The sequence below is a fragment of the Malurus melanocephalus genome, unplaced genomic scaffold, assembly GCF_030028575.1.
Source record: "Malurus melanocephalus ecotype Western Australia unplaced genomic scaffold, MMel_1.1 scaffold_1, whole genome shotgun sequence".
NCBI lineage: Eukaryota > Metazoa > Chordata > Aves > Passeriformes > Maluridae > Malurus > Malurus melanocephalus.
This window is the reverse complement of record NW_026623233.1, coordinates 8472940-8497065: the sequence shown is the minus strand read 5'-3', so window position 1 is coordinate 8497065 and position 24126 is coordinate 8472940. Positions and strand designations below refer to the sequence as shown.

Genomic DNA, 24126 nt, shown 5'->3' with positions numbered 1-24126 from the left:
TGAACCCACAATCACAGCCAGCAAATGCAATAAATGCTGGCAGTAGAGCTAGAYGGATAAAGAGATGGTGATGCATGCTATCTAATGAATTCTAGTTGGGATCTTCCTTGGATTTTTCTTAGATTCAGCAGAAATGTTAAGAGGCTCATTGTGTGGCAATCCTTGTGGGCATGTTTGTTCAGACAGTGGTGGTGCTGGTAGGGTTAGCATCATCCATCTTATGAAGAGAAAGACCAAGCTGTTAAAGGGTTTTCAGCATCTTGTATTTAAGGTCCAACACTGACCACAGGATTTACCCAGAAGGGAAACATGGAACCTGGCAGGTGGGYACCTCTGTACAGCACACTGAGAACACACAGCTTGTCAATCAGTGGAAATAATCTGTCACCTCACCAGTGGCAGAGAGGGTCATGATGCCTGATTTCAAACTCCATACTCCACATGTAGACTAAAAAAAAATTGGATCTTTTTTAAAACAGTCAAACAGWCTACACATGCCACCCATCTTTCCAAAGAGCAATCAAAACAAAATCAAATTATGTCTGGGTAAAGATCTGTGTACTAGGTACAAAAACAGAAACGAGAAAGGAAGTTCCCAAAATGTGGCTCTAAGGGATTGGTCAAGATGCTCTCTCAAAACTACTAGTGAGGACACAGACTAACAGGAACATTCAAACCTCAGCAGGCAGCAAAAGAGCACCAGGAACCTTGAAGAACACCCAGAAGCCTGAATGAATGTACAGATAGAGTGTCAAAGTGTAGCTGTTAATGCCTAACTGCAAAGGTGCATTATTCCCACGAATGCACCCAAGCGCAAATTTGAAAGCAGTACCATTACACAGGTCAAGCTAAGGGCAGGGCCACTGCTATGGATATTACATGAACAAGTACTATTCAGCTCAACTTTTAGGCACTAGAAGGATTTCTGTATAGTAAGAACAGAAAAGCAGCCATTCAAGACAAGCAAAATAGGAATGAACTTTTCCAAATGACATATTTACAGTCACTCTGCAATTAAGATAAATTATTCTATTTGTGCTTTTATTCTAAAAGGACTAGAAATGTTACTACTGCAGGGGTGTTCCACCCCACTTCAGGATCTTAAGTGTTCCTGCTCTCTATAATAAGGTGCTTGCTGCACATAGTAACAACTTCTCTTTAGGCAGTGGGAAAGAATCTTTCCCTGTGGCTTTTAAATGATTTCACATAGTAAATTTCTTATATTTATACATACATAGGATTTCCATGTGCACATATGTAAGTAGAGAGCAAGCAACAAGTCTTTAAAAAGAAATCACTCTAGTAAGAAGAAAAATTAAAAAATACTTTTTATTCTACTCAGTTTTTTTTGCAACATCACATCTCTCCTTTTAAAACCTATCTCCTTGCCATCCCACAGAACTTACTGTTATGCACAAAATTTAAAAGTAACTGAAAGTAAAGGAGGGTGGGCTAATATTTATCTGGGAGGAAGGGGATTCTGTTTGAGGGTGGGATTTTCTTACGGTTTTGGGTTTCCTTTATTTGTTAGGTTTGGAGGGTTTTTTTTTTTGTTTTGTTTTGGGATTTTTTTTTTAATATGCAAGCATTGTCACATTTTATCAGAGCCCTATAACAGCTCTTCTGTTTTTCTGGCTAATTTTCTTCTGAGGCAGGAATAACACCTTTTTTTCTGTAAAATCATACCAACTTGTTAGGCATTTTTTTCTTWCCCTTCTTGCAATTATAATAGCAACAACCGTTAAAAAGACTTTTTTTAATTCTGTAACAGTGACTAAAATAATTTCCTTAGAGTACAACGTASGCTGTATGGAGTGCTGCTAGCATGCTAACTGAGGTCTTGCTGTTTTCCTGTACTGTAGCAAAGTCTTATCTCTAGTCTTAATTTATGCAGCCACAAGACTGTATGACAGTATTTTTGTTCAGTCCCTTGTAAAATTAACTTTGGGCTTATAATCACTTGTCACACTTCGTATCCCTGATAACACTATCTACTCCATCACCATCTTCAGTGAAACACATAAACAACTTACATCTGTGAGCACTTAGCAATTACTCATCCAAGCTTGTCAGTTATATGGGCACCAGTTACACCAGAGCTCACCACTTTCCTACTGTTATTAAAAGATAAGTTATTCAAATAAACATATCTATTACTAAGTAATCTGACTCATCACCAGAAGCTATTATCATGGGCTGGATAAAAAAAATTAAAATGAAATTAAGACTGGCAAGTATAGCTATTTCCTCTTTATTTGGACAGCCACCAGTTTTCATTTCTGTTATGAAACAATGAAGATCAAACAGGTATATAAGGAACAACATTAAAATTATGCTGATAATGGGACTTACTGTTATCTGAATAAAAAGATTAATAAAAAACTTAAATAAAACCAGAAGGAAACGAAGGGTAGTGTTGAAAAAACCCAAGCCCTAAGACTTTCTGAATAAATGTGGGTTGAAGGAGGTTGTGTGCACTGGGCCACATCCAAAATCCCTCTTAGACACTGCAATGTCCCCAACATAGGGACGAGCATCTCCTATACAATCCACAGGGAGAGGCAAGTGCTTTCCCAGGGCHTGTCTCCTCATCCACTGTACCAGAACACTTCAGTAACGTGTTCCAGTTTCCTTTACACAAAGCATATTGGGGCATGAACAGACACGTAGAGGATGTAGCAGTTCAAAAGGAAGCTACTGATTTACTGTAAATATTCTGAGTTTACTCCTTTTGGATATCAAGCATAATCAATTACTCCCTTGTCCTATACACCAACGCTGCATTTCAGTTGGCATTCAAGTAGTGTCTGAGATACATCCTGTTCAATTACTTTTTCGCTGCGTTAAAAACACACAGATCACATCCTCCCAACTAACTTTCTAAAGAAACAAGTTACAAAAAATTATGACATTACGTTTCTAGCAAACACCAAGGCACAAGAACCTGAAATCTGCCAATTGACTCAAAATAGTAATACAGTTTTGGTATAAATTACAAATACAGCTGCTGGGAAGAGAGAAGGCCATTCAAAAACACCCAAGAAATCAACACCCCAGCCAGCCCTTTTTCCCTTAAAATTTTTAGTTATATGTTTTAAATAGGATGTTTTCAGAATTAACACTGAAAAACTGACATTAAAACAAGACTTGAGAGCACAATATGGAAATTGCTTCTGAAACTGAATGTTACATTTAAAAGTAGTAGCAAAAGCAAATCAATATTGTGGTCAGTTAGGAGAACAGTATTTTAACAAAATAAAATCTATTTCCTCCCCTCACATTATAGACACCATATTTTTCTCCTCACCCACGTTGTAAGAAATGTTTTTATACATATGTTTTATATAGTATAGATATAACATTATTTAGTATTACATCTAAATACCAAATATTTTAAAGTAAGTTTTCTTGGAAGTTACCTATAGATGCAAAGAAAATGATGGCAAGAAAGTCACGTATTGGTTCAATACAGCACATAATCTCCTCAGTAACCATGTGACCCTGAGAAGAGATCAGAGCTCCAGCTAAGAAGCATCCCAGCTCCATTGAAACATCCAACAGCTCTGTGATCTGTTAAGGAACAAGAAATATCTYTTGCTGAATGACTCTATGTACCATTTCAGTCAAAGTATAAAGAGATTACTATGTCTTCATGCAAGTTCAACAACAAACAGAATTCACTGTATTTATTGCACTGTTCTGCAGTATTGTATTTATACAGAAGACTCACAAAACTAGCTTCTCCCTTTATGTTACCTCCTTTTCCACGAAAATGAAAATAAATTTCTTCATCTACACTGTAACGCTTAGTGTKGCTCTTAAGGACAGCATCTGATTTCGGAGTCGGAGAGAGACTATAACAGCTTAGGAGTCAGGATTATGTAATACATTGAGGCTGTGAAATAAAGCAGTAAGAACAGGATATCTTCCAGCTGTCAAACAGGGAAAAAATGAAAATCAAAGCTTGTATTTGGGAGAAGAGTCTCAATCTAGCAGAAGTCCCAAGCATAAATTACGTTTTATTATTGTAAATTTGGCTCAAATGTGCCCGTGTGCTTTACTGAGTAAGATTTCATTTAAGTGTGCAAAGTAAACTGCTGAAATGAAACACAATGTCTGTTTGAAWGAATTCAGACTGCTTTATTGCTTTTTAATATTTTAATGCACTGCTAGAAGAAGAGATGAAACACATGTAAAGAGACTAAACAAAACACAAAGGAACTACTTAAGGCAATGCTTGGAACATTAAAAAAATAATCAAGCAGCACTTCCAATATATGGTATGGTATAAAGTATGTTTTAAAATAATTACTTCAAATTCATGCAGCTGCAGATGGTCATTTTGCTAAAAAAGAACAGTGCTTTTAATATTAATAGAACGTTTAAAACCAAAGACTTATTTGCATTCTAATTTAGATTAAGCAAGAATACTCTGTAGTACATTTATGGACACTATTCATCATGAACTGTGTTATACTGTAAGATATGAAACAAAAAAATCAGGCAATCTGAAACTAATGGAGGAGTGTGAAAGACACAACAAACAAGTCTTCAAGCTACACATAAAATAGCAACTAAAAATAATCCCAAGACTTTTGTGTGCTGAAGTATTAATGTCTGAATGCTCATCACATAACTGAATTTGTGGCAGGGATCTGTAATTTATTGCAAGATATTTAAGGTAACTAGTTGGTTTTGTCAGCTAGTATAAACAGCTGCTCAGGCAACAAAACAATCAAAATAATGTTATTCTCATTTTTAAACAAAAGGAATTTTAGTGCTTTTCACAACAACTTGAATTTGTAAGAGGGAAGAAGGCAATGTATACATGAAGACCTTTAAAATCACCAAGAGATGAATAAAATAAAGGAAACAGTTATGAATAGGAAACATTCAAGTTCTTCTAAATCATACATTAGTTGTTCTAAAAATCACAGCCTTTAGAAGATGATTAAGATCCAATATAGCTTATTAAAATAAAGTTGGAATTATTTTTACTACTCAGCTATAATCCTCCCACATTAASTGTTATTAGCTGTAACAGAGCTCCACATCAAAACTTTTACAGCTAATATTTTAAACATACCATTGGACATGATTAGGCAAGCACATATGAAGAGATGTATCTTGTACCAGAATTGCATGATAYTGCAATGTTGTGAGAATCACTCTTCAAGCAACGAGCAATTTGAATGTGCAAGAAACACRTTTGCTCAGAAAGCATCAGACATAACTGGAGCAAACTGCATGTCTAACTGGGAATTTGGTCCCACAGCATAAAAACTGTATTACATTCTTTCAGCAAGCTAAGTATGAKCTCAAGGGCCTGTTACAAAAATAGGCAAATTTTGGTGTTTCTTGTCTAGTCTCTGCATACTACACAACTTCATGTCTACAAAATCTATAGGCCATACAGAAAAGTGTAGTGTATCAGAGAGAATGAAAAGAATCAAAAATCACATAATTTTCTTAACATTCTCTCCACTCCTCAAATTTGTTCTTCAGATTTACAGAATTAGCTAGGTTGGAAAAGGCCATTGAGATCATCAAGTCCAACCTTTCATATGTAGCTTTGTACAGAGATTCCTTTTACAAGTCCCATCTTGGTCTCTGGTTGYTCTGTAGTATTACCTGTAAGTGGACACATTTCCTCTGCTAAAACTGTAGCATCAGGGCTTGTTATATAAAATGCATACATATRCATTATATATAACGAGTGTGCACATGAGCACACACATACTGGGGAGGACATGTCTTAGTGGCAGGAAGGCATTCTCTTCAGAATTCCTTACATAAGCAAAACTTGGAAAGTATTACGCATTTAGTATTCCCTCTCTGCTTGCATCACTTCTAATGTTCTGTCCTTACCAAACAGGGCTTTAGAGATTACTAATCTCTGGGCTTTGCACTGTCCTCTTCTCAACTCTTACCTTACAGAAAGCTTTTTCAGTTAAAATTACACAAAAAAATGTTATCAATTCACATGTTTTTCCCAGTGCAACTTAATTTTCAGTTGTATTCACGAGTCCCATTTTACTCTAATTCAGAAAGGATTGCATTGCTTTCACTAGAATACTGGATTTGTATGTTCAAATGTTCTACCACAGCAATAAATAAAGAAATAAACATTACTGCTACAACATGTTCTGGTTGAATCTCAACCATCTGTTAAGCAGYTGTTTTGCTTATATTCTTCAATAGTGTCTATCTTATTGCTACTCTTTAATCATCACAGAAGCTTAATGAATATGGTAGGACAGTAAAATGAAATAAAATTTTGGTGGAAATAAAGGTATTAGAATTTCAGGCTTKAGTAACTTAAATCTGCTCAAGAATAAAGAGGTGAGTTTTAAGCTTGCATTTCAAGAAAGTAAAGCTGTAATGGAAATGGAACCAATTTTTAGTAAAGCTTSTAAAAACTCTATCTCAACAGTATTTTATTAAATAATTAACTAGAATATTTAAGACTGCAATTCTTCCTTAATCTTCTTTTAATTRATAGAAAAGAGTTCATAAGCAGGTTATAAGGCACTAAGAAGTACTTTAGGCAAGCAAAGAATCATAGTCCCATACTAGTGATGACATTCATAAGACACTGTAGAAAAAACTCTATACGTTTTCATATGTAAAGTACTGCAGTAACAAAACTGTATTTTCTTTTTGGTGTCTAAAGCAAACTGGCAACTTCCCTACACTTGCTGCCACTATCCCAGTTAAGCCATAAAGCAGTGAAACTAGAAGCCATTTTCCCCCCATGTGTATGCACAGTCCTATAAAYATGTAAATGTAACTGCTGTCCTTGTCAGGTCAGGTTTTATATTTTTCCATTTCCCTAATAACACTCAGCAACCTCAGTTTTAAATCACAATAAAACTGACACCTGTTGTTTTGCAGGTATCCAACACAGCAGTCCATTATAAGGGCAGTGTTCAGAGCAATTTTCCTTGCAATGTTTCTGTACATAYAGAACATTAGAAAGCAACACTACACCAGTGAGTGCTCAGGCTGACATATTTTTCAGCTCACCCTGGTAAATACCTTGACTTAAAAATACCAGTTTGGCCATTGATCCTGAATGGTCATGCTTAAAACCATAAACTAGATTTCTTCCTTATGCTGCAATTCAGGAGTACGGTTCACCAATTAAAATAAACAAAGAAAGGGACCATTATCTGCATACCTCAAAGCTTGAAAAGGAGCTGGTGAAAGTGCAATAATGATCTACTCAACCTTTGTTACCTTGAAGACAAGACGCATGATTCAAAGACGCACAACTTTATTTCTATGTTGTCTATACTATTACAGGATTGGCACTTGACACAATCTCCACCTCCCAGCCTCTATCTGCCTAACTATCTGAAGGATAAAAGGGAGGGGAAGTTGAATGATTTCTGAGAATACTGGGAAGGAAAGGGTATCTTAGGTTCCAAGTCTTACTAGAATATCTGCTTCAGGTGTAACAAATTGCAGTGTTACCCAAGTGAGCCAAACAGCTCAGAAATGCTCAAAACTCACTACCATACAGGAAGCTCCTCTACTGACAGGATAATCCTTACACGAAAACTGCTTGCTCAGACTGCAATATAGGAACCTCTTTTGTCTCATCTTCCCTCTTGTTCTCCCATACAGAATTTGCACTCATCAGCTGGGAAATGGCAATTCTTGTTTAATTAATCATCTGAGAYTTTTTAAATACAAGAACCAAGTAAAATTATTTAAGTTTATATATAATAAGCATTACATGTGCTGGAGTTACACATTAATCCAAATACAGAAAAAGCTTAGCTGGACCCCAGAAACCCAGCCAACACTGATGCACATAGTAAGTAACTATGCATGAGACAGGAACACCACATAATTCCTACTGTCTTTGYTGTGTACTGAAAAGGATGTATCCTGTAGAGTAACTCACAATGGTAGTGAGTTAAAATATTCTATTTTAAAATGTATCTCAAATTTTCTAAATGRAGCCACAGAGTTGTCTTTGGTCAAGGGCACTAAAATAGGCACTCTCTTATTGTTCCTCCACAAATTCCAGTTTTTTTAGAATTACACCAGTATAAAAAAAATCGGTGTTTCAGATTAATTACACCATCTTCTTCAAATTAGGCTTGGCTTTCCAAGGAGAAAGATCTTTGCACAATCCATGACAGTTTAATAGTTCTCCTACCTGGCACCCAAAAATCTTAATTTAACCTTTCCAAAGAAATGCAACATTTTTTTCAGATCAGACTACCATCACCCATCCTATGTTAGTATTTCTGACATAGTACACTATCTATACCAATTAAGATTGGTTTTCCAGAAGATTTGTTGTTCACCTATTCAACTCAACAAGCAAATACTTTTTTACTTTTCTTACTGTTTTTTTTAAGTGTGTGTTGAAACTACAATTTGTACCATAACTATAATGAATCTATCAGTGTCAGTGAATATCAAGCATCTCAACTGGTTGACTGAAGTTACCTGCAGTATCCTATGTTCCATTTCCTTTGCTAAATTATTTATCAACTTTAAAAAGAAAGGATTTTGAAAATGCTGAAGAAGCCTTCTGATTTTGCGGTATAAATCCAACAAACTCAAACATACTCTCCTCCCTTCCCCCACCCCCATGTTTGTGTACACACACGTATTGTGTACAGTCATGTAGACAAACTCCTTGTACATTTGAAATACAATTTGGGTACAATAAATTCACTTTAATTAAAACCATGGCCTACATACAAGTAAGACTGCTCCTAGATACCACCATATTTTACACACCTTCTGCGGCTTGTTTGCTGTTTTTTCTTAAAGTTGCTCTACAAGCGTAATGTTTGCTTGTTAGAAAGTAAAAAGGAGAAACTAGTTTTGTTCCTTCTCTTATTAGATGACTCATTTGGATTATGAATAGATGTTTAGAGCAATGTCATTTCTAACTTATACGATAGAAGTCTAACTTGTAAAGCAATGGTCTCATTAACATTTTTTTTGACCTTCTTCCTAAAGATCAGYTTTCCCTACTGGACTAACTAAGCAAAAGCCCCTAGAAAACAGGCATAGGAACTTTTTGGCTTAATTAGTCTCTAGGGACGTAACAATCTGCACTATGARGCTAATGAAGTGTCAAACCCACAACATTATCAAACAACTGTCACATTCTACTCTCCAGGGGTATAGTTTTTCAGAGGGCTGAAACGTGAGAAGAGACAAGAAAGGAAAATTCAGAGGAAAATGAAACGCACCCAATAGGGTTAACCAAAATCTATGAACTTAAGGAATTTCCCTGCTTTCTTAACTTCATCCCAAACTGTGTCTCCCAGACAAAAAGAAAATTATTTTATAATAAAAATCATGTCGAAACTTTGCTATTGAGAAGAAACTTAAGCAACTTGCAAGCAAATGTCACAAGCAGACATCATTAGTATCTCAAAACTCATCCTAAATTATTTTCAAATGCATGAAGTAGCCTACAATTGAAACTCAGATCATGATTCTTAAACTGGCTKTATTAAAAGCTAACAGCGGAATTTTAGCTGATTGACAATCAAATTGTATCTCTTCTTACTCATCTGTGTTAAAATGCAGGAATTATCTGCACATTTGGGGGGTTGTTTTAAAACCAAGTAATTATGGAGCCATGCATGTATGCAATAACAGTAAGTGTGATGGCTTTTGTGATACTGATGCTGTAAACTATCGCATGTATAAAAATRTTCTATTAATTTAAAAGATTACCGTTAACATAAGGAAGGTGAATGCAGTTATTCCTAGAATGAGGATTTCTTTATTCCCTTTGCTTTCCGTGTGCAACTTGCGGTAGTATGGTCCTATAAGGTAYGTCTTTATAACAAGACACAGAAGAAAAACAGCAGCCAGAGAAAACAGAATTTGGCCAATCAGTATCAGTATTCTCAGTACTTCCTTGAAAATGCTGGAAGAGAAGAACAAACAMAAAGTTTCTATCAAGTGTTCTTGTACTTCCCAACCAGTTCCCCATAAATGAAAAGATCTAATTCCAYAAATGCTCAAAACTGAGTAGCTACAGGAAGGCATTCAGGTAYGTTGGTAAACAAGATTCTGACTAAATCTGCAGAGTGCCCAGCGTGCTCTTTTACAGCCTAGAATTTACTTCCATGTTGACTCAAAAAGAATTTTGTTGACTGATCTCCARGGTAAGCCATCAGGCACAATAATATCTCCTAGTCTTTGACAAAAACATGCTCCAAGGGAATAAAGTAAATTAAGAAATTCAYTTACCTTTTTACAATAACAGCTTTGCACTAGAAATTTTAATTACCACACAGAACCAAAGCAGCTAGAGCAAAAAAGATTTTCATACAACTACCTTCATATGACTATTACAAGTTTCTACTTCGTGACAAATAGGAACAGTAAAGGAAACCTCACAGAACAGAGTGCCTATTTTCCATGGAACTGGCATTAGCTGTAGTACTCTCACATTCATATTCACAATTTACATACTAATTGCAAGGGGTAGGGGGAAGATCCATATAATTWTTTTTTTTACCTGGAATATGTGCTCACTCCTGCTTGTATAAGTGTAGGCATGACAGCTATAAATAAACCAAGCTGCACATCCTGCATCACCAACATGCCGAGCAGCACACTGCTGTAGTCAATATCCCCTGTACACCAGAAAAGTGGTCGTGGAAACAGCCATCAGAAACTATGAATGCTTGMAAATGCTCAGAAATCTAGAAAAGGCTTAATCCAATGGAAGTTCTGTATAGCTCTTAATTGKGTGAAGGTTATTCAAAGCCTTCTAGGGTTTTTTTTCCCACTACTAGGTAAATTAAAATATATCTATAAAGACATTAAAATACAAACAAAATATTCATATGAAACTTCTGTTACAYAATAAAAACACAGACTTAGCTTAGCAGTTTAGCACCAGTTATTCATTTAATTAAACTCCTCCACTGACAGTATTACAGGCTTTATTCTGAAGAAAAATGTACAAGCCACCATGTGTAAAATATAAACCTTGAATTCTGGCATTAGAATGAATATTCTAGAGGGTGAGGAATGCTTTAACACAACTTGTATGAAGGAGATTTAAGTGGAAGAAAGCAGGATGTAAAAACTTTCAAAAGGAAACATTTAGAAGTATTTAAGAAGCTAGAAATATGGCCCTTGAAGGTACTTATTTGAAGAGCTGTTAGCTAGGAAAGACCATCTAAACTGGTTTGTGTTTCCTTAAGAAGCACGTGAATTATTTAAATTAGCCTTTCTGCCCTGAAGACAGGTAGCAGTGGACTAATCTGGTAACTTCTTTAAAAGCTCAAGAATTCCAGATCCTCAGCAAAGTCGGTTCTAATGGAGAGCACTGGTTGGACTACACTGTCTCTCCTCAGACAGGACTGGCTATGTACAAATCAAGTACACTTCCTAGCAATAAGAATAAACACAACATTGGCCACTGTAAACCAGGCTTAACAGTGGGTTTTGGTTTGTTTTTCTTTTTTTAACTAGCTCCTAATATTACAAAGTCAACTCCTTCAAATTAGATACTGCARTAGTCCATATTTAAAGTCATATTTACCTTCTTTATCTCCTCGAACACTACCCGCAAGAAACCTGGACACCAGTGGAGTGCTTGATAAAGACAAACAAGTGGAAATGAAGACACTCTGTGTTGGTCTAATTTGGAGCAAGTGCCCCCACAGCAAACCAAAGGCAATCATCAGAACCGTCATGTAGCAGGGTCCTTGTAAAGATATTTTCCATACCTTGGGAACAAAACAACTTCTTATGATAAAGTCTRACATTTTTCTCACTGCTAAGTTTTMTCATTGCAAATAAGCAGTTAAAGMTGTGTGATTTGGGGCTGTAGTACTGGGCCACAAAGTGGCTGCCACCCTATACCACCTAAACTCCCAAGTTATTAAAACTGGTAGATATTCTATGCCAAAAGACTCCCTACCAGAAATGAGGTAAATTTCCCAAGGCTCATGGACAAATTAAGGGCCAAAGGTCCAGTAGGAKCTGAAATGCATTAAAATCATCAAATAGAGGACCAGTTACTTGAAGTTACTCTAAGATGAGTAAAAATTGGGTGTGGCAAAGGCAGACATTAATACCAGCAACCTGCTGCAACTAGTGCACACAYAATTCTGAAGCAGCAATTTACCTATTACAGTTTAGGAACCCTTGAATTACTAATTTTTATCTTGGACTTTASGTGGGCAAGAAAGAGCAGATTAATCTGAATGGTATAAATTGTAACATATTTCAATTACAGCTTTTATAGTATCATAAAGTCACAACTATCAGTTTAGGAATATATCACACAGTGCAATTCTTTACACACATACAGTCTTCACATATTTTGTAGCCATATTTTACACTACTAAAATTCTAGCTGGTTTATAACTTTTCTTTTTAAATTAAGACCAAAAAGAAACTTGTAGTTTTTGCTGAATTCTGATGGCAACATCATTTCATATTCCAGATTGTGTTAACATACTTTCTTAATSAGTTTATTAGCCAGTAGAGTATGTATTATCAATTCAGTATGTAGTACTTAAACCTTCTGATTTTGTTATAATAAGAATGGCAAACATCACTTACACTCCRTAACAGCAACATTACTGCATGTTAAAATAAAGCTGAAATGGATTGTCAAACTGTGAGATATTTTTCTAGTAATCAAACTGCTTTACTAAAATCAAGACTAAATGTAGGGTTTTTTGACACACTGAATAAATAATGCATTCTGTTCTTTCTAAAGTGCAGAAGCTAATGTCACATTTSTCTTTTCAAAAATGTACAAAGTCATACCAGGGTATTATAGGGAGTGTGTATAAAATCTAAAATAAAACTGAAACGTGCAGTTTCAGGAATTAGCAATTAAATACTTTAATGTAGAGATTTTATACAAAAATACCTTTCTTAATCTTTCAGGAGAAAATTCCAGACCAACAAGAAAGAGAGTGAAGAATACACCAAACTCTCCTAATGTCTCCACCTGTACAATAGACTTAGAGGAAAAAAAAAAAATCAGTGCACAGCAGTCTTACTTATAATATAAAATTCTAAGCACACAATAAAACAAAGTGATTCTAATTACGTTTCCACTGGAAGTTCACTTGCTGCTCATATGACATCAGAAGTTCCCACAGCAGCTTTAGGGTGCAATTATTCTAGAAGAATACTAGGAAATTTGGTTGGATAGTGCTGGTCACCCAGTATGCACATGTGCACTGATCTAGGTAAGTGCTGAGGCATATTTCTGATCCAGGTTGCTTGGCTGGCAAGCTGCACATTGAGATAGAGATTGCACTCTTAGTGGGAACCTGCAACAAGTGTCAGTGAACTGCCAACTTCTGGGATAGCAAAGGSCACGAAGGTGAATGGACCCTGAAAGGCTAAAGTCTCATCAATTATCAGACTGGGAAACATCCTTAACAGCAAGCTTACTTGSTGGTTAAAAAAAAAATAGGTTGTTTTATACATGCACTATTAAATCCCTAAGGCTTGCATTCTAGAAGCTACTTCTTGCTAGTTATTTTATTGGTCTGTTGGTATAATCTTCGTGCTTTAGAGAGAAGGGTCCAACAGCAAGAAAAGTTGTTGYCTTCCTCACCACAACAAAAAAACCGGGATACTTGTGGCTGGCAGTTGATGTACCCTCAKGGCTCAGCTCTAGGGCCAGTTCTGTTCAATATCTATGTACATGTATCAATGATCTGGAGTAGAATGCTCCACTAGAAAGTTTGTTGGTGATATCAGACTGGGAGGTGCAGGTGACTCTTTCGAGGGACAAGATGCCTTGCASAGGGATGTAGATATACTGAWGCATTAGGCAATGATTAATGGGAAGAAATTATTCAACAGTTTAAAATGCTGGGTTCTGATCCATCTAAACTGGGGTAATGCCAGGCGCAACAATGGATTAGGAGATGACTGGCTGAAGAGCAGCCCTGCAGAAAGGGATCCAGGGGTGCTGGAGGACAGCAGGCTCAGTGGGAGSCAGCAGAGGGCTCTGGCAGCCCAGAAGGCAAACCCTGTCCTGGGGTGCATCAAACAGAGCATCACCAGTCACTCAGTATTATCCCCCTGTGTTCAGTGTGGCCTCACCTGGAGCACTGTGTGCAGTTCTGGGCCCCACCATGTAAGGAGGATGTGAAGGTCCTTGAATTAATCCAGAAAAGGACAGGGCTGGAAGSAATGTCCTGTGAGGAACAGCTAAAGACTCTGGGTTTGCCTAGCTTGGAGAAAAGCAGGATGAGGGACAACTCTCCACAGCTTCCTGAGGAGGGGAAGTGGAGAGGGAGGTGCTGAGCTCTTCTCACTGGTATCCACTGACAGGACACATGGGAATGGTCCAAAGCTACCCCAAGAGAGGTTCAGACTGGACATTAGGAACCACTAGTAAACCAAGAGGGTGGTCAAACCCTGGAACAGGCTTCCTAAAGAGTTGATTGATGCCCCAAGCCTGTCAGTGTTTAAGAGSCATTTGGACAACACCATTAACAACATGCTTTTACTTTTAGTCAGCCCTGAAGTGTCTATCCTATTTCAAAAGCTTAGTATTTATTTTCTATGTATTTATGGGCTAGAGTAGAAGAAAACAAGGTTTATCATCAATTACAGCAGAGGGGATGGAAACTCGTTTCTGCCAGATTAGAATCWGCCTACCTTCTCAGTTCCTTGGACATTTAACTTTTTTAGGAAATACAGAAAAGACCACACACAAGAGATCCAGTCAGCATGACTAYTATCCAGATGAAAAACGTTTAATCACAGCTCCACAAGAAACATGCAAGTCACATAAACTGTCCTAAAGAAACCTCTCTCATATCTGTTCTGAGCAGATCATCTTCTTCAAGGTAAGTCTCTGAAAATTCATTGCTGGATCTCTTTCTAATGACAAGCTAACAAACTCATTTTTCAGTCTAAGTGGTCAAACTTTCCAAACATTCTCAACCCAGAAATCATGTACARAACATACAACAAGAGGTTGAAATTCTTTTGCCTCAATTTTAGAAATGAAATTTTGAAAGTGTARTATTTGCATCCTTCTCTTCCAATACAAGACTGACAAAATCCTACAATTTCTACCAATCTCTACTTACTTTTGAGCCCAACAGTCATTTTCAGCAGAAGCCCACCTGAGAGCAGATGTTGCAAAGACAGTAAAAGTTCTATGCGGTTTCAGGGATATCAATGCAGTAGAYATATGCAACTTACAAGCAGACATTACTGTGCAGCCCTAACATGCATTCTGTTTTGCCTGCTGGCTAAACAATCTGTTAATGCACACCAGAGAACTAATCAAAACATGTCCAGCCAATCACAGCTCACGGATTCACAGGAGCCAGTAATCAGGCTACACGTGATAGAGCTAAAAAGGTTCAAAAGACTTCAGGAATGTGGGCAGGGTACAGGGAAAGGAATAGAGTGACTAGGATGAATGAAAGAACTACAGAGGTGCAAAACAACTCTCTAGAAAGCCAAGCTATGTTCCTTGGGGGAAACTATTTGTTTTAAATGCTTTCTCCACTGTCAACACTGACTTTTTTCAAATTTCTSCATATTTTATGTCATTTAAACAATTTGGCTCTCAATTGTGATGCTTTGTGATTAAAGACAAAAAGAGTGAAAAAAAAAAACCCTGTTTTAAAAGGCCCACAACACTCAACCTTCAGTTTTCACTTTCAACAGTTGCTTGTGTCATAATTTTATAGGAGGAAAAAATATTGAAAACAAAATGTCTCAAAGACATAGAATTCTAAGGCCTCCTCTTGCAAAGGTTCAGGTGTGGGCAYTTCTTTTTCTTATACACATTTGTGGTTGACAATACCATATTCTTTTAAAACTACTTAAAAAATTTTCAACAAATTAAAACAGCCAAGAAGTAACTTCCATGCTTACCTTGATACTATTTAGTCCTGAAGGTCCTAAGAGTACTCCACAGATTATATACCCAAACATGGTTGGCAATCCTATTGTTGTGCACAGCCAGCCACATGGCAGAGACAACATTCCTATTGTCACAATATCCTAAACATGTAAGATTAACAAATGCATTAATATAAAGGACACACAAATTTGGAATGAAATGGAAGACTATTATCTTTCAAAAGATAAACAGCACTGTAAAATTAAATGCAGACTACTTGCTGTGAAAAGMAAACATAGCTTCAGTATATTAACTTCAATGCTATTGCAGGTATAGGCACAGCAGTTTTTCAGATGAAGCTGATGAGGTACTGACCTTAAGTAATTGGGGGACCTTTCATCAATTTATAAATATTTTAAATACATTATAGAAAGCAGGCAATTTCCTGGGGAATTTCCTGGGTGGAGTGACATTTTGCATTAAAACAAGATGGTGAAACAGAACAGTCTTGGGGTTTTATAATTAAAATTAAATAAAATAATTAAAAAAAAAAATCCAAATCCAGTTATTCTTTACGAAGCACATATACAATATRAACTCTACCATGTATTTTTCGCTATTCCTTTTTTCATCACAAGGCACAACCAGATAAATCATCTCTATTGACAACATGCAAGTGGCTTGTCAACCATAGCAGTAGCTTTAACACTTTACAGTCCAAGAAAAGGGATGCACTCAAAGGTGCAGCAAGATAAACCAATAAAAACAGAAAAGATTCACATGGCATCATGATCAGTCTTGTGAAGACTATCCTAAGAGCACAGATCATATGGCCAAAACCCCATAGATATGGGAGCCATGAATGCTGGGGTAACTTCAGAGGGACAAATGGTGAAACTATATTCATTCCAACCAAGTAATACTGACATGCAAACTAGTGGGACTAAATCCAAAACTGAATGACAATAATGTCTCCAAARCTATTACCTTTATGAAATGATGATCAGCCCGGGGAATGGTTGAATCTCTGGGTTTAGTAAGGATATACTGATTGTTCTGAGAATCAATTAGCATACTAAGACCTAAATCATCTTCTACTTCTCTTTTTGAAGCATTTCTTTTGGAGTTGGCTTCATCTTCTTCCACCCTTAAAACAGCTTCAAAGTTTACACCTCTGACCTTTTAGAAAAAGAAAACAAATAAACAAACAAGCAAAAAAAGGGGAGTCAAGCATATCATAAAAAGGGAAAGACAATTAGCTGTGCTTGAAGCTTCTACAGAAGTTGATAACACCAACTAAAAATACTGCAAATTTCTTCTCTAGGAGTCTTTCAATCTCTTTATCAAAACTTGACGTCTTTAAAAATAACATTTTATTGCCTAGAACAAAACCAAATGGAGATTACAAAGTGATACTCAGTTCACGAAAATCTGAACTAAAGACTGCATTCCAAGTYAAGAAAAGGTCACTATCCCCTAAATTTGAAGGCGAGATTATAGGAAATGTTTCTACCGAGTTATTGTCAGCATTTTATTTCTCAAAATAGCATTTCTTGTAAGCATTCTGTAGTGCAGAWTTTTTTTTTAATTTTTATCTGCTACACTTCTCTATTTGACTATATTTTAACAGAACCTTGTGTAACTTTATCAGAATATTGATTACTGTATTAAAGCTTCTCTATTCTAAAATTCCACWGTTTTAGTTTAAAAGAATATTCCTTGCAATGGATGGAGATGTAAACAGTCCTYCAGGCTGCATTTCACGATTCTTTTTCTTTCATGGATGGAGCTTCAAGCAGAAAAGCAGTGAGCTGCGCTGGAGAACAAGGCTCGGCGGCATTGTGCCCGCCCCCAGGTGCCGCAGCAGAAAGCCCGGCTCGGCCTCCCGACAGGGCTGCKCTACCCCGGCGGGACAGGAGAGGGCGCTCCCCCGGCCCGGCGCTGCCAGGTGCGGCTCCCACGGGACACAACCGCTCTCATCTGCCGCACCCGAAATCAAAAAGCTGCTTTCACTTTCGGTTCGAGGACAACTACGGAAAAAACCAAAACAATACACGGCTTGGCTCTTTGCTACAGAGAAACTGGTTTTGCCTCCTCAGGAGAAATCAAGAGCCATGCTCACCTCAGGACTCGACCTGGAAAGTAACAAAAATCTCCCAAGAGCAGAAGCCAAATAAACTGTGACCCATATTTATAAAAGCAGGGCCAATTTAGGAAGTCAACCTGAGGTTGGCAAAATGGGGCACTAGAATAAACCGACATACTCCCAGCTCCAGAAACACACAGCCTTACCTGAAGGACACTGTCCCATCATTTAACAGAAAAACAAGGTACAAAAAGTAGACAAAGCCACGTGTGGAAGCAAGCAACATCACAAACACATTTCAGGTCTTTGCTTTGAACAATATATTTTTTCCCAAACTGAAAACCAACTGCAAGGATTCTTGTTCTCCCATAACTTTCTCAAGAAAATGAAAAAGTGGAGACAATACTTAACATGGTAACTCCATATGCTGCCAAGTCCAACCGTCACAGTCCCCAGCACTACAGAGATGCTGYATCTCTCATGGCCTGTGTCAGTGAGATGGACTACACTTGTCAAAGAGGCAGTTGCAGGGAGGACTTTCAAATCAAAACCACAGAAATCGCTACCAAAAAAGGAGCAGTTACTCAACCTTTAACAGTCATTAAAATCCCAATAACTAACACAAGAGAAAAACAGAGTGCAAACACCAACTATAAATAAATGCACTCAAATTAAATGATTGAGTCTAAAGCATCACTTACAGATTTGTTGTCATCAAAGGCGTGTTCTTCTATTTCCTCTTCCAATCTATCAGCTGCCTTCCTGACATCTTCCAGAATTTCATCAAGCATCGACAGACTTTTGTTTTGGTGTTGCATGTTTTTAAGGGCCTCAACCTGGTGTTTTTCTGCTGCTAAGAGTTCAACATATTCCATTTCTTCCTGTTGAATTTTACAACAGACATAAAGTGTTGGCCAAGCTTCTGAGCAGAAAAAACATTTGACATAAATGTCGAATTTTTGCGTCTTTTGACACAAGACATTTTATCAGAGCAATTGCAAAAGCAATACAGACTTTATGAAGATATTTWARGATTGTGTWCTCTTTTGCCAATTTTCATTGRTGTAAYTGGGCAAAAARAAMCAACAACCAAACAAAATATCCACCAATTGCYTTTTATAATCMATTAGAGTTGGMCCAAGGTTATGATCCAGAAAATACAAGAAAGGATTTACTYTGAGAAACTCTAGGAAMCATTTCAGAGCCAAATAAAGTTTAGAACTTAGTGCTTTATAAAGGAAGCATAATACTTTGAAAGCATAGCTATAATACCTACAACAAACAAACAAATTARRWKKMAWKSWSMWTKMMWYYTAACTTTATAAGCCCKTTTATAAACATAGGAAGAGGTCTGTTTACAGTTTTCAAAAATTACAATAACTGTGGAAAGAGAGAAAAAAATGGGAGAGAGTAGAGCAGCCAATCACTCTAAAAAAGCTTCCTGTTTATGTTTCCAAAAAAGCACTTCTATCAGAATCAAAATACGGGACTTTTCCCCCCCATTTCAGTTCAGGCATCTTAYAAACTTGCACTAAGAACTTCTGAAATTTCTAGGCTTCAGAAGTAAGAAAATATGGTAATATGGCTTGATATGGTGGGAAAATATTTCAGTAGGTTCCCTGATAAAGTTATGATATTTCATTTCTCTTTGGATGTTTCTGGTTCAAAAAGAGAATAAAAAAGCTTAATGTACTGATCACGACTGGACCTAACACTGCACCTACTACACAGTTACCATGACAATAACCAAACAGAATACTTCGTGTATTGACAGAGAACAACTTGAGGTTTTGGGGGAAAGAAGGTTCTTTCCCTTAGCTGCCTCCACTCTTTTAAAGATTGTTGAGAGAACAGCTATGAGTAAGGAAACACAAGGGCAGCACTCCTTTTTATCAGGTAGATTCAGAACACTGACAGGCCTTAGATGAGAGGGACCCTACTTCTGTTCTTTTAGAGAGCCAATATTATTAAAAAGAAAAAAAAAAAAACCCAGGCAAAAAATGTATGCAATCTCTAGGCCTGACTCAATTCTTAGAAAACACAAGTTTCTGGCTCCACTTCACCCAGTTAGGAATCAGAGAACATAAGTCTCGCATTTTATCTGCCCACCCTCCACAGTTATCTTCAAAAACCTGAGCTTATAAAACGGTCCTAAACACCTATRCTTAACTAACTGAGCCTCTCCTCCTCCACACATTTGCAGAAGGATATTTTTCCCCTTGAACCTCCAAGAACACACACATAATTTAATTAATTCCTTGATACCAAGACAATARTATGTTCAGTACARCCAGTAACTATAGCTGAACCCTTTTAAAATCCTGACAGTCAGATGAATGCCTCTGATTGTGATGAAACCACAGCATTGGTGTCTATTGGTGTTTAGAATTTCACCATTATGGTGAAAGTTACCCAGATCCCAAAATAACTGGAGCTGGGAAGAATGTAACTATTAATGTGTTTGGCCCAATGTCAGTAATTAATTCTTATGCAACACCTAAGTAGGATACACAGTCACTCTCATACAGCCTTAAGGAAAAACATTTCCTATCTGTTGCTCTCTGCTAGCAGGCATTGCTCGAAAGATGTAAGAAACAATCCCTGTATCAGCGGCAGATTCTCTGCTCATTCAGCAAAAGTTTAAAAYACAAGATGAGATTCATAATGGTTAGATTCTTTCCCCTCAAAAACGGAAGGGTTTTGGGTGCAAGGAGCCCATCTCAGTCCTTTCATTGGACAAAACACAGGCAGAACAGAGCTAGAGGCAAACTACATAAAAAATAATTCTCTAATTTCAAAGAAGTTAACTTTCCCTGAATAGCAAGGTAGAAAAGCTTTGAAAAAATCAGTTTAGCTGCAATTAATGGAGACAAAGGTCTGTTTCCACTGACAAACTAGTGTGACAGCAGTAGCCTGGGACAATCACAGGGAATGTGGTTGCTTCTTTCTTACTTCCCCCCCTGTCCTGCATAGTGAATGATTCCATTACAACTTTTCACTTTTCTTTGCAACAGAACCAGCAAGAAATGAATCAGACATACACACATATCCCACCACTAAAGACTTCCAAGCACTTCAACTCAACAAAAATAAATGAAGGGAAGAGTCCTGCACCCTCTATAGTTATTTGTATTTTCCAGTCACTCCCTGTTTAAAAACTAGATATTCCATGAGCAYACCAACAAAATAATCATTGCAATAAAAATGAAACTAGGACAAAATTGGACCTAATGTGTGTATTATGAAGTAAGAACAAGTCCAAAACAAATGGATCCCATGCAATTTTCATCTTTTTGGCATGTATTTTTCCATATATTTTGSTTCCTTTATGCAACAATTATAAGGTTAGAACAACAAATATTCTGTTTAAATAACCACATGCATGGTGTAACAAGGAAGGTGCAAAAGACTGCTCAATCAAGTAAATATTTTGRTAACATAAAAAAAAGCCTCCACAATCCACCTGCACAAGTAAAGTTTTGACAGGACACACCTCTAAAACATCATACACACAGGCCTTTGTCTATGATAAGCATCATTCTCAAGTTCTGGGATAAATTCTTTCATTATTTTACAGTAAAGTTACTAAGAATTAGGTAAACAGGGAAGAAGGTTCTGGACAGCCTCATTGCTGCTATTTTATGAGCTCAGAGAAAGAAAAATRGTGGAAAATCAAGTAAAGCTCACGACAATTTCTGTGCAAGAGAGACTGCCACTACCATAAAGTATCAATATACAARTCATATAAAGCAGTTCATTGGAATAGACCTAGATGCAAGTTACTCTCTATTCAAATTTGTTGTAATTCAGTCTTCATTTCCACTGCACAGAACCACTCCAGTCTTCCAAGTCTGCATACTAATTTCTACTTCCACCAGCCTTTCTTGGCACAATTCACTGCACACCTTTCCTGCACATAAATTTTTCTCATCTTCATCTGTCAAGATCTGCACATCTCTTAGCACTAATGCCCTTCAGAGACTCTCACAACTCAGATATTAAAATGCCAATTACTTTTTTGTTCCTTGTCTCACCCCCTYGTGCAAGGGCAACCTCTTCTTTTGRAAGACAGAAAACAGACAAATTATTAATATATTTCCCCAATGGTTAAGGGGTAGAGCAAGGAAAAGAGCAATTTAATTAATTTAAAAAGCAATTTAAATACCAAATAAATTAAACTATATTTTCTCTCAATGGGAGACTTTCAGTGCTCAATCTGAGCACTATCAAGTCCAGAATATAGTGGCAGATTGTACACAACCTAATGGATCTACATTGACATGAGAACTCAAATTTTATATGAAGTACTTACATTCAGCTGTTACTCATCTGTTTTTTTTTTCTTGGCAATGTTGTCTCAGCTGGCTCTTAATTGAGAGCACTRCTTTTCAGACCTGCACTTCTCAGGCTAGGAGCACAATACTGAGTTTAAAAATCTAGTCACCTACTATTTTGCATGTCCATTTTTCCCTTATCTATACAAACATGGAAATGAAAAGCAGTAAGTCATTCTGTTTTAAYTTTAGACTTTGGCTGAGCAATTCTCATTTCAAATGGAAAAAATAGTATTTCACCATTTGATGGCATTATTTCCACTCTGATAGTCCCACTGCCTTGTCCAGTGCAACAGTGCTCTGTGCACTGACTCACTGCTTGTATTCCTCTCCCTTTAACAYAATATTTGCCATAGGTCTTATGATTACACTTGGCTTTGTTTTGAGATAAGAACTATTGACTGCTAATAAGTTTTAAGCTCCACATTAGAATTATTTGTAAATTTACTGAGAACAAATACTTCATTCAAAATCCATTTTAAACASTAAACATTGCAAGTTTTATGTAGATACCCTCTTTTATTAAAACAGACTGAAACTGCGCCATAATAAAATTAAAATCACAAGTAGAATACGAATACTCCAGTAACAAACATTGGGAAACCAACCTTAATTGCAGCTTCTCTCAAGGCCTCCAGTCTCTGTCTACTGCTTTCTTTCATATTTACAACATCTTTGTAATCACCCTGTAGAGCCCTCTGAAGGCCATGGATTGCCTGAAAGACCGAGTTTTCACTTTCATTTAGCTCCTTTTGGAAAATTTCAAAGGTGTGGACCTGAAAAAGTTTCTCTTCATCAGACAGTCCTGCATCCTTCTCAACTGCTCTTATGGCATTTTTTAGTTTGTTGAGAACAACATTCTTTTGGCGAAGAAGACCAGACAGTTTTCTGCAGCTCTCCAACACCCACTGCTTCCTTTGAGTGATAACAGCTCCTTTCCCACGGTGCAGCTTTATTGCATGCTTCACTACATCTTCATGCTCTGCAGGGTTTGCAAACTGGCCACAAGGCAGTGAAACCAACATCCACAGGGAAATAAATCCAGTTGCCTTCATTCTTCACTTTATATTGCTCTTGGGAGAAACTGGTAATCCACAGGTACTCAGAGCTTTCTGCTACATGGTTTCTGCATCTCCAGWATGCACACCAGGCTGCAAGACGGTACAATCAGTTATCAAAYRTGKTRATGTTGARCCATTAGATCAAAMAAATGTAGCAAATAAACCCAAGACWRCATCCTGYACCATGATCTCTAACAGAACACATACAGTTGTCTTGATGCAACATTTATGTCCAGATTATTGACAGATTTTTGGTTTTGCCTTCACAATTTCCTAGATAACATCTTGTTTTAAAAACAGTGACCAGAAAACTTAAGTCACTTCACGTGGTACCCATCTGCACTTCTCATATGAAAAAAAGACTTTAAAAATATCAGGCCATGATGTTAAAGGCTACATTTCAACCTAGTACTTGAGCCCATTTTTCTTAGCTATCAGTAAACCTCCTATTTCTTCTCAAACCTATCCTAAAACAATTATATCATAATCATTTGTTATTTACAAAGTGCCAGAAGCATTAACAAAGTCAACAACACATTGAACAAAACATAATTTTAAAAACGGGCTTAACTTATTCAGATCACATTATAAATCGCCAACTGCAAAAGAGAGAACAGCAAAATTTCCCAGACTTCCAGGTGCTACCAGTTTGGATAAAAGACCTTCTTCACCTGAAAGCTGCAGGACCTTGAGGTACTTTACTTCAAGGCCTATAATTGATCTTCAAGATTTTAAASTAAATTATAAAAACACCAAATCCATTCATTCATAAGTTCATTTCYCAGCAGCTACTTGAAG

The 24126-nt window shown here is 36.9% G+C and overlaps 1 protein-coding gene across 5 annotated transcripts in view; it reads right to left on the bottom strand.

The window, feature by feature from the left end:
• Positions 1-24126, bottom strand: part of TMCO3 (transmembrane and coiled-coil domains 3) — a 33744-nt gene that overhangs the window by 7425 nt on the left and 2193 nt on the right. The window contains exons 2-11 of one of the 5 annotated variants that reach the window (XR_008965176.1): positions 22876-23418; positions 18635-18814; positions 16835-17026; positions 15880-16008; positions 12890-12982; positions 11546-11732; positions 10511-10628; positions 9718-9913; positions 3757-3932; positions 3508-3570 (exon numbers count right to left, since the gene is read on the bottom strand). Coding sequence is in view for 3 of the 5 variants with exons in the window: in XM_057363568.1 (XP_057219551.1) it covers positions 3420-3570; positions 9718-9913; positions 10511-10628; positions 11546-11732; positions 12890-12982; positions 15880-16008; positions 16835-17026; positions 18635-18814; positions 22876-23322 (1693 nt within the window). In the remaining 2 variants the exon portion in view is untranslated. The other 4 variants (XM_057363568.1, XM_057363577.1, XM_057363572.1 and 1 more) reach the window with 4 other exon arrangements.